Source organism: Schistocerca nitens, chromosome 1, assembly GCF_023898315.1.
Source record: "Schistocerca nitens isolate TAMUIC-IGC-003100 chromosome 1, iqSchNite1.1, whole genome shotgun sequence".
NCBI classification, from domain to species: Eukaryota; Metazoa; Arthropoda; class Insecta; order Orthoptera; family Acrididae; genus Schistocerca; species Schistocerca nitens.
Genome location: NC_064614.1, coordinates 843,941,603 through 843,953,674, shown reverse-complemented (window position 1 = coordinate 843,953,674; position 12,072 = coordinate 843,941,603). Strand labels below are relative to the sequence as shown.

Genomic DNA, 12,072 nt, shown 5'->3' with positions numbered 1-12,072 from the left:
GTCTCCCACCTGCAAGCCAACTGACATCAGAAATTCAACGTTTTTGTTTTTCTGGGCTTAGCACAGACTCCACAATTGGTCACACAATTGGAGCTCCATTTATGAGCACACAGTACCAGCCAGCCAAAGCTTATAGTCTTGCACACTGTATCCAAACAGTTGAACCATCACTAGTGCATCAGCTACGAACTACATCCATGTATAAACATTTCCAGTCTACCTCAGTGTTACCCTCTACGGACAGGCAATGTAATTTGAGGTGTAGAAGCTAGTCCATGTGTGGGCTGCATGGTTATCTTGTATGGTGTGAAACTCTTTTCAAATCAGGCTGATCTTTTAGCTGTATTAATCAGAAGCTGCTTTCTGTTGAACTTGCTTGAGGTGCTGTGTTAATAGAGCTCCATTGTTCTTTGGTTACCTGGACACATCTATTCATTAGTAGCATGCATCATCCACAATGGGACTGAACACTTCAGTCCACCTCAGTTTATTCATCCATATAATTCTTTGACAATTTGCTTAGTGATACAACAAATTTAACATATAATAAAATTAACTTAATACACAAACTGAAATCATATTTGCTGGACAACTCCTCTTACATCATAGAAGAATTTTTAAAGGTGTAATAATATAAAGAAAAAGAGCCAGAGATGTGGGGGGTGGGGAGACTGAACATAATTAAGTATAAATCATTTTATATGAAAAATAAAAGTAGGTTATGACAATCATATAAATGGTCAACATATTGCCATACTTTTCACTGGGGAAACTGAACTACAATTATAAAATTGACTCATTCCACATCATAGCAAGAGATCACAATTATGATCCATGGAATAGGCAAATAACTGAATTAATCCACACAAGCTCTTAAAGGCCAAGTTTAGGTCAACACAATACTGGTTAATGACTTTTCCCTCTACATTTGACATTATGTAATTTTATATATACATATATTATTTACACTGGTAACAAAAGAACAGAAAAATGTGCACTCCATTATATGATACATACCAGGTATCTGCTTAGCCCAGCCAATGATGCCCACAAGCTCACGGTCATAAAGGTCACTAAGGGTGCTTATTGTCCGTAAGTCAGGATCAGATACTGTTGTGTCCGGAGATGCAGACAGCATGTCAGGTTCACAAGCTGATAATGCTTCTAAAATTTTGTTATCTGCCATGGAAGACATAACTGAGATAGGATTAAAAATTGGCAATAAAACTGTAAACAATACCTGAAATATTTATACTTGATTATGCCATTCATGAGACTCAATTCATTACATTACACTTCAATGTTATAAACAGATGTGAAAACTCTGTAACAGTGAAACAAAAAACAGATGGAGAATTGCCTTACTCTACAATATGTCTTGTTCATATAATATTATCCCAGATTATTAGAAACTGATGTTCTTTTGTATATGATTCTTAATACTAAAACTTAAGAAAGAGAGCAGATACACATATATAAATAATCACAGTGATAAGAAATAAAGTACTACTGCTTATTTAAACTTACTTCACGTTTTTGGGTATGGATAATTTCTTTTAAAGTTTTTCAATCCAATATCATGGCATGTGCAGTGCTTCATTCTTGTCAAGCCATTAGTCATTGATGGTATATCTCGTGGGGTAGCTGGGACATTGTAAAAGATGTTCCATGTCCCGGACTTCACCACAGCTTCATTTGTTGTTTGCTTCATCTTTGGAACCTCCATTTAATTAGATTTGTTTAGAGCAGCATTACACCCGTTCTGATGTAATCCACTGTTCTCCAAATCTTCTAGTTTGATTTATTGCCACTTAGAGTCTCTTGTGAGGCAGCATAATTCATCAAGGGCCTCATTCAGCTCAGTACTAAGAAATGTCTTGCAGGACTTAAGCCTGGGACATGGACCATAACTGGCATGTATATTCTGCCATGGAAAAGCAAAGAGCTCTAACAGTTGTTCTTAATACAGTTGGTCCGGCTAACCCATTTACTATTTGTTAGTTTCCTCAAGATGATGTTCCTGGCAACAACCTTTTGGTGGGTATTCTCACAGTGATATTTGTATATCAGTGACTTGCCCAGCATGACACTCTGGTATGTTGGTTTGTCTGTGTGTCCCAAGTTGTTGCCATCCCAGATAACATTCAGCTTTCTTTTTCCTTGTTTTGGTGGAAGAGGGAAGTATTAAATTGTATCTTAAGGTGGTACGGTTTAAGGGAGTTCTCTTGGTAATTTTCAGACATGGTGTTTAACATGTTTTCCAATTTCCCTTTTAGTTCCTCAAAGCTCTTTCCTCGAGCGGTAATAGGGAGTTCACTGACATATAAGAAATAGCTAGTATGGTCTGGTGTTGGTGTATAGATTAAATAAAAGAGAGCCCAGGACTCTGTTCCGGGTGAGACCATTCTTTTGTCAATGCCATTTATTGTTATTGTTATTGTTGTTGTTGTTGTGGTGGTGGTGGTGGTGGTGTTCAGTCCAAAGACCTGGTTTGATGCAGCTCGTCATGCTACTCTATCCTGTGCAAGCCTCTTCATCTCTGAGTAACTATTACAACCTACATCATTCTGAAACTGCTTACTGTATTCATCTCTTGGTCTGCCTCTATGAATTTTACCCCCCATGCTTACCTCCATTATTAAATTGGTGACCCCTTGATGCCTTCGAATGTGTCCTACCAACCAATCCCTTCTTCTAGTCAAGTTGTGCCACGAATTCCTCTTCTCACCAATTCTGTTCAATACCTCCTTATTAGTCATGTGATCTATTCACTTAATCTTCAGCATTTTTCTGTAGTACCACATTTCAAAAGCTCCTATTCTCTTCCTGTCTAAACTGCTTACCATCCACATTCATTCCATATAAATACTTTCAGAAAGGACTTCCTGACACTTAAATCTACACTTGATGCTAACAAATTTGTCTTCTTTAGAAACACTTTTCTTGCCATTGCCAGTCTACACTTTATATCTTCCCTATTCAACCTTCATCAGTTATTTTGCTTCCAAATAGCAAAACTAATCTGCTACTTTAAGTATCTCACTTCCTAATCTAATTCCCTCACCTTAAACTGATTTAATTCGACTACGTTCCATTATCCTCATTTTGCTTTTATTGGTGTTCATCTTGTATCCTCCTTTCAAGACACTGTTCACTCTGTTCAAATGATCATCCAAGTCCTTTTCTGTCTTTGACAGATTTACAATGTTATCAGCAAATCTCAAAGTTTTTATTTCTTCTCCCTGGACTTTAATTCTACTCCAAATTTTTCTTTTATTTCCTTTACTGCTTGCTCAATATACAGATTGAATAATATCTCAAGCACTACTTCCCTTTCATGTCCCTCGACTCTTATAACTGCCATCTGGTTTCCATACAAATTGTAAATAGCCTTTCACTCCCTGTCTTTTACCCCTGCCATCCTTAGAATTCGAAAGAGAGTATTCCAGTCAACATTGTCAAAAGCTCAACATTGTCAAAAGCTTTTGGCCTTCCTTAAGGTCAGCTTCAACTGGTTTTTCCATTCTTCTCTAAAGGATCTACGTTAGTATTTTGCAACCGTAACTTATTAAACTGATAGTCTGATAATTTTCACACCTGTCAGCAACTGTGTTCTTTGGAATCAGAATTACTATACTCTTCTTGAAGTCTGAGGGTATTTTTCCTGTCTCATACATCTTGCTCACCAGATGGAAGATTTTTGTCATGGCTGGCTCTCCCAAAGCTATCAGTATATCTAACAGAGGGTTATCTACTCCCGGGGCCTTGTTTCAACTTAAGTCTTTCAGTGCTTTGTCAAATTCCTCATGCAGTATCATACCTCCCTTTTAATCTTCATCAACATTCTCTTCCACTGCCATTTATTATAGAATAAGAAAGTACTCTAAAAGTTGTTCACTTCTGTGGCTTGTACTGAAAGTATTCCATGTTTTTAATATTTCATGACACTGCACACTAAAGTCAATTATTTTATGAGTTTTTTGTTATAAAATGTATATTTTGGGGACACAAATAACCTGAGAATTCATTTTCTTCATGGGATGTAATATTTCACTACTGAGACAAGAATCTCTCAATATGTTTACTGTAAAGTTAAATGCCATTCACAATCAAAAGTAACCAGCATACACATAAGATAACACCCACCTTGAACCTGATAATGATTATGAACTCACAAACCTTCAAGTGTTGGTGCTGGTTTCCCAGGTTGCATAGAGAAGTGTTGAGGTTGAGTACTTGGGAACAATGTGTCTGGATTTCGACGGTATTTCTGCCGCCCACCTCGCACTCTATCTAGACGCACACCTTCCTTCAGCATACCCATTCGCAAGCACTTCTGGAACCTACAGGCTTGACACGCTTTACGTCGGCGCTTGTTTATTTCACAGTCATTTGATGCAGGGCAGGTGTACTCAATGTTACCTGAAATAGTAATGTTTTGAATTTGTAATATTCATCTGAATATGAATCCATTTGCTTACATTGCACAATAGTACAACATCAAAACAAGACAAATAAGCTCTTTAGTATAAATAATATTATTCTACAGTATAAAGGGTGCCAACATCATTCATTCAAAAGCGAATTTGATAAAAAATGGAGGAACACTAGTTTCATACATGTATCCAACATACCCTATTTTTTATGTCAGATGCCCATACAATTAAACAATATTTTCTTTTACTGAAACTTTAATTTTTCTCAACAGTCTTTGAAAAAGTCTTCAGATCCTCAAACATGGAAACTGAGTAAGGAATACATCTTAATGGAACGTACTTGAAGCACCTTCATTTCCGCAGAAACACTGTCATGCTTCTAGTGTAGATAAACTCCAACAATGAATAGAAGAGCTTAACAGAGCAAGTTTCAGAGTAGATCTGAGAATTAACTGTAATGAACAAAGACATCAAGAAAAAAGCAGTGTAAATTAATAATGAAGTCACAGAACTAATTCACTATTTTTTGTATTTAGAGTACTCAAAGAAAATAATTAGATGGACAGTAAACAAAATATAGGGAAGAGTATTCTGGTCTAGAGTACACTGATCAACTAAGCAAAGCTTCCCAACATAAGCTTATTAAGTGTCTCCAAACTAAAATTTACAATAGCGTTTATTACCAAAAAAGTTAGTGTTGTTCAGTGACCAATGGAAAATTGCACAGTGTAAACAACTAGGAAACAGGAAAACAAAGAAATGGATCAACTGACTAGAGTGTAATATGTAATTACGAGAAATTGATATTGAGGTATATGTGGCAAGTAGTATGCTGAATGAGCTGCAAATGGTCCAAGGAAGTTCTTTTTTGGATTCCAAGAGACAAGAAACCAAGACATCAATGAGATGGAAGGTTACTGGTTTCATTAAATAAACATGCAGAAGTATTGCTGCATTAAGCTGCAGATTGTATTGCATGGAAAAGTGTAGAGACAGTGAGTGTCAAATGACTGATGATGATGATGAAATTTAGCTTTAGTATCTCCACTAGCAGACATCCCAATAGAAGCACAATAGCTCAGAAACCTGCCATGGAGGGTCAACGCTTCGCATCATATGGGTAAAACCACTGGCAGAGGAGCTTACTTGCAAGAGAACAAGCCAGTGCTCCTGTAGAATTCATTCATCCTGAACCTAACCATGCACTTATGTCGAGAGTTGCTGTCTGCTCAGTCATTAGCCGCCCACACCAGCCACATGCCGAGTATGTGTTTGGATGCTCCGAACCCCATGGTTCAGTTACCACAGAGAGTTTACTTGACTCAAGGAGTTCTGTTCCCCAGTTGTTAACAAGTCACTCATGGCCTGTGTAGTACCCGTGCCAACTGTATTGAGTACTGGCATTTCACACATACTGCAGATAATAAAGTTACAAATGATTTCAAATTACAACTTTGCATAACATTTCTAGATCTTTACTTCTTTCCACCCTGAATTTTTCTAAGAATTAATACTAGAAGCATCTCAAATTACTGTTTCCTACTCTTCACCGACTGATAGCAGTACACATTTCATTTTTTTTAGACTCCCATGAAGATTTCTTGCAATTATTTGAAGTATACTGCTAGTCTGTAACAGTCCCCTCCATGAACCATGGTCCTTGCTGAGATGGAGTGGCTCATGTGCCTCAATAATACAGGCAGCTCTACCTTAATTGCAACCAAAATGGAGGGTTATCTGTGGAGCAGCCAGACTAACACATGATTCCAGAAGAGAGGCAGTGACCTTTTCAGTAGCTGCTGGGACAACAGTCTCAATAATAGACTGATGTGGCCTTGTAACATTAGCCAACAAGGTCTTGCTATGTTGGTAAGGTGAAAGCAAGGGGAAACTACACCAGTTGCATTTTCCGAAGACATGTAGCTCAACTGTACAAAGCAATGATAATGACTTCTCTTGGGCAAAATATTGCAAAGGTAAAATAATCCCATATTCAGATTTCAGGGTGGCAATTGTTCAGAAGGATACTCTCAGAAGGAGAAACAAAACTGGCATTTTGTGGGCCATAGCATGGGATGTTAGATCCCTTAATCAGATAGGCAGGTTAGAGAATTTAAAAATAGAAATGGATAGGTTGAAGTTACATATTTTGGGAATCAGCGAATTGTGGTGGTGGGAAGAACACAACGTCAGGTCAACACAAAATCAAATGCACGTAATGCAGAAATGGGCCTAATAATGAATAAGAAAATAAGAATGAAGGTTAGCTACTATTAACAGTACAGAGAATGCATTATCATAGTCAAGACAGACACAAACTGAACCCCCGCCCCAGTAGTAGAAGTCTATATGCCTAATAGCTCTGCAGATGATGAAGAGATTGAAAGAATGTATGATGAGATGAAGGAAATTACTTAGATAGTTAAGGGAAACAGAAAAATTTAACTGTGATGGGTAACTGGAATTCAGTAATAGGAAAAGGAAGAGGTGGAAAATAGTAGGGAAACATGAAATATGGGAAAGAGGAAGACGTCTGGTAGAATTTTGCAAAGAACATAACTTAATAATCACCAATATTTGGCTTAAGAAACATGAAAGAAGGGTCTATATGGGGTAGAACCCCAGTGACACAGGAAGGATTATACAATCATAAGATGACAATTTCATAACCAGATTTTAAACTTTAAGACATTTCCAAGGGTAGCTGTGGATTCTGACCACAATTTACTGGTTATGAATTGCAAACAACAATTGAAGAAATTACAAAGGTAACATTGGACTAAAACAGATGAAAGGAATTTCATAGAAGACAAATGGGTAGCTTAGAGAGATGAAATAGTGAAGGCAGCAGAAGATCATAGAGGTAAATGATGAAAGGATAAAATATAAAAATCGAGCAAAAGAAGTAGGTGAGAGGGGACTCAAGACATTTAAAAAATGAAATTGATAGGAAATGCAAAATGGCTAAACGGGAACGGCTAGAGGATAAATGCAAGACTGTAGAAACATACATAAGTTGGGAAAAGATAGATGCCACCTGTAGGAAAAGTAGTTGTATGAATATAAACAGCTTAGATGGAAAGCTAGTACTAAGCAAAGAAGGGAAAGACAAAAAGTAGAAGGAATAAACACAAGGGCTATGCCAGGGAAATGATGTTGAGGGTAATATTGTTGAGAGAGAAGAGTAAGTAGATGAAGATGAGTTGGGAATTATAACATTGTGAGAAGACTTTCACAAACCTCTGAAAGACCTAAGAAAAAACAAGGCCCCTGGAGTAGAATTTTTGAGATCCCTGGAAGAGCCATGAGAGAACTATTCCACCTGGTGCACGAGATACGCTGTATAAAGTAGGGGAAACACCTACATACTTCAAGAAGAATATAATAATTCCAAAGAAGGCAGGTGCTGAAGTGTAGGTCAGCTTGGGGTCAGGAAATGTAGGAACATGCAAGGCAAGTAACACAATCTTTGAAGCTCTGAAGGTAGCGGAAATAAAACACAGAGTGAAAGATTAATTAAAACTTGTACAGAAATCAAACTGCAGTTATAGGAGAGAAGAACATGAAAGGGAAGCAGTATTTGAGAATAGAGTGGGGCAGGGTTGTAGCCTATGCCCCATTTTACTCAAACTGTACATTGAGCAAGCTGCAAAGGAAATGAAGGAGAAATTTGGAAATTAAAATTTGGGGAAAAAGAAATGAAATCTTTGAAGTTTGGTCTCGGGAAAGTGCAAAATGGGCTTCAGTTTAATAGGGTGCAGGACAAACACTGGACGAAGAGAGAGATAGCAACAACCAATATTATAGATCTAAACTGCTGCAAGTGTGATGGGAAAGAACCAGAGCTCCAGGTACTAATAGAAAGCATTATAGGCCCTCTGCTGTTCGATATCTATATAAATGGTTTAGGAGACAATCTGAGCAGCCGTGTTAGGTTGTTTGCAGATGATGCTGTCATTTATTGTCTAGTAGATTCACCAGAAGATCAAAACAAATTGCAAAACGATTTAGAAAAGATATACACATGGTGCAAAAATTGGCAATTGACCCTAAATAATGAAAAGCGTGAGGTCATCCACATGAGTACTAAAATTAAAACATTAAACTTTAGTTACATGACAAATCAGTCAAATCTAAAGGCCATAAATTCAACTAGATACCTAGGAATTACAATTATGAACAACTTAAATTGGAAAGCACAGAAAATGTTGCGGGGAAGGTGAACCAAATACTGCGTCTTGCTGGCAGAACACTTAGAAGATGCAATGTATCTACTAAAGAGACTGCCTAAACTATGACTGTCTGTCGTCTTTTGGAGTAGCTGTGCACTGTGGGATCCTTACCAGATAGGATTAACAGAGTACATTGAGAAAGTTCAAAGAAGAGCAGCACATTTTGTATTATCAAGAAATAGGGGAGAGAGTGTCACTGGCATGATACAGGATTTGGAGTGGCCATCATTAAAGCAAAGGCATTTTTCATTGTGACAGAATCTTCTCATGAAATTTCGATCACCAACTTTCTCCTCCAAATGCAAAAGTATTTTTTTGATGCCAACCTACATAGGGAGAAATGATCATCATAATAAAATAAGGGGACTCAGAGCTCACATGGACATATATAGGTGTTAGCTTTTTCCACATGCTGTTTGAGATTGGAATAACAAGAATTATTGAGAAGGTGGTTTGATGAAACCTCTGCCAGGCACTTAAGTTAAGATCTGCAGAGTATCCGCACATGTGTAGATGTAGATGTAGATGTAGATGTAGAACTCAAATCTTTGTAGGTGCAGAAAGCTGGCTAAAGCTGGAAATAAGTTTACCTGAAATTTTTACAATTGAAGGAACCATGTGCAGAAAGGATGGATTAAATACTGTTGTTGTTGGACTGTTTATTGTTTTCAGAAATAGTTTACCTTCCAGTGAAATTGTGGTAGACAGTTCTCCAGTGTGGGTCGAGGTTTTACTTGACAATCAGAATAAATTTATAATTGGTTTCTTTTACTGACCCCCAACTCAAATGATACAGTTGCTGAACATTTCAAAGAAAACTTGAGTCTCATTTCAAATAGGCACCCCAGTCATACAATTAATTGTTTGTGGTGACTTCAGTTTACTCTCGATAGGTTGGTGAAAATTTATGTTTAAAGTCAGTGGTAGACATAAAATGTCATCCAAAATCTTACTGAATGCCTACTCAGAAAACGAAATGGAACAATTAGTTCAGCAGCCCACTCAAAGTGTAAATGGCTGTGAAAACGTACTTGAGCTCTTAGCAACAAATATCCTGACCAAATAGGGAACATCATGACAGATACAAGGATTGGTGACCACAAGGTTGTTATGGCTAACCTGAGTACCATAATGTCCAAACCCACCAAAAATAAACACAAAGTACAGTGGAATCCCTGGTCTTGGCAGAGGAGGCAACAGAGTGTTCTGCCGACGCCTACATGGGCTGACAAGGTTAAGTGGGTCTCCCTTAGAGTGGTAAAGGCCTGTTTAACAAATAAAATGTAAACTAAGTCAGCTGCCGGGGCATTGTCTCCTAACACCAGGGGTAACAAGTCAGGGAGATTATGAGTCTGTCACAGTGTGACTATGTTGGGGCAGTCCACCAAAATGTGAACACTGTCAAACAGGAGCTATACTGACAGTGGGATGTTTCCTCACTATGGAGGAGGTGACCATGAGTCAGCCTAGTATGGCCGATGTGAAGCCAGAAAAGGACAGTAGAGTCCTTGTGAGAGACCTCATGAAGGACCTCAACAGATTTAAAGTCTCCTTTATCACCTGTAGTTCATTGAAGTTAGAGTGAGCCATTCCATGGGCACCTAAAACTTGACAGTGTAATACTGATCGAAGTTCTGTTTCCATAATACCAATCTCAAAAATCAGGTGGCCAGGCTATCAGTGAGTTCATTCCCTGGGATCCCAAAGTGGCCTGGAGTCCAGACGAAGGTCACCGAGCATCCACACTGTTCAGGGCATACAGGGAATCGTGGATAGCAATGCAGGGAGTGATAGAATGGTTAAAGAGGTGGTATCACAGAAAATCAGCTCAATTTTAGAAAGTCCCAAGAAGGATTGTAATGTACTTGAAGCTATGAAATCTCTCAGCGTTGGAGGAACTAAAACCTGACAAACTGCAGACATCTTGGTGTAAGGTTTGGCTGGATGTTATGACCAAAAATCAGCAGATTAAAGGTGAGCAAAATATTAACATGCAAGAAAACATTGAAGATCTACAAACTGTATAACTGAATGTCCCTGCCAGTGAGGTTGAGGAGTGGATTGCCCAATATGACAAAGACTATAAAAACAGCGAAGAGCTCAAGGACTGTTGCTGCTGCTTTGTAAAAGAATTGTGAAGAAACTGTGAACAAGGACTCAGACAGTGATGATGATGAACCCCACACCCAGATTTCACACATCGATACCAAGAGCACTTTTGATATTGCCCTACAGCACATTGAACAGAACTCACCTACAACACTTATGGACATTTTGTGGATCAAGACATGGAGGAATAGTGCAGCTAAGTTTAGAATTTCATTTGCTACACAAAAATCTATATACATATATACTGTGCAGTATTGCTCTTTTTCAATATGTAATAACAACAACAGCTTTTATGTAGCTTATTGCAATGCTTTATACATGGACATACAGTATCACCTTTTAGGTCAGAGATTGTTTATTTTAATGTAAATCTGTATTTTTCTGTACATTCTGATAATCTGACCTTTTTTGCATTCTGATCCATGCCCCAATTTCAGAGCTCATTGATTAGAGAGAGAGAGAGAGGCCAAATTTAATAGAACACAAAATCCCCAAATTTGGTGAAGTTTTACTGAAGCTCAAAATGTAGCATAAATTTTAATGTGAGAGGCATTTAACCATTTCCACAATGAAACTCTGTCTTTAAATCTGGTAGAAAACCCAAAGATATTCTGGTTGTATTTAAATTACATCAGTGGCTATACCCAATTAATATCTTCACTGCACAATAACAATGGTGATGTTATTGATGACACTTCCACTAAGGCAGAGTTACTATACATGATTTTTTGAAATTCCTTCCCAAAAGAAGACAAAATAAATATTCCAGAATTCAAATCAAGAACAACTGCCAACATGAGTAACTTAGAAGTAGATATCCTCAGTGTAGCGAAGCAGCTTACATCACTTAATAAAGGCATGGCCTCTGGACCAGATTGCAAAACACTCAGGTTCCTTTCAGAGTATGCTGATACAATAGCTCCACACTTGGCAATCGCATACAACCACTTGGTAGTGGAAAGATCCGTACTCAGAGACTGGAAAGTTGCATGAGGCAGACCAATACCCCAGAGAGGAAATAGGAGTAATCTGCTGAATTACACATCCATATCACTAATGTTAGTTTGCAGTATAATGTGCTCAAACATGATGAATTACCTCAAAGAAAATGATTTATTGACAAACAGCCAGCACGAATTCAGAAAATATCATTCTTGTGAAACACAGCTAGCTTCTTATTCTCATAAAGTAATGTGTGCTATCGACAGGAGAAATCAAATTGAATCCACATTTTTAGATATCCAGAAGGCTTTTGACACCATTTACTTCTAATCAAATAGCATGCCTATGGAGTA

At 37.8% G+C, this 12,072-nt stretch overlaps 1 protein-coding gene across 3 annotated transcripts in view; it reads right to left on the bottom strand.

Moving 5' to 3' along the window:
• Positions 1-12,072, bottom strand: part of LOC126263196 (steroid hormone receptor ERR1-like) — a 453,409-nt gene that overhangs the window by 102,263 nt on the left and 339,074 nt on the right. For all 3 annotated transcript variants that reach the window (XM_049960270.1, XM_049960261.1, XM_049960276.1), the window contains 2 exons: positions 4,180-4,422; positions 1,018-1,179 (listed from right to left, as the gene is read on the bottom strand). In XM_049960270.1, the coding sequence (XP_049816227.1) occupies positions 1,018-1,179; positions 4,180-4,422 (405 nt within the window). The remainder of the gene's footprint in view (positions 1-1,017; positions 1,180-4,179; positions 4,423-12,072) is intronic.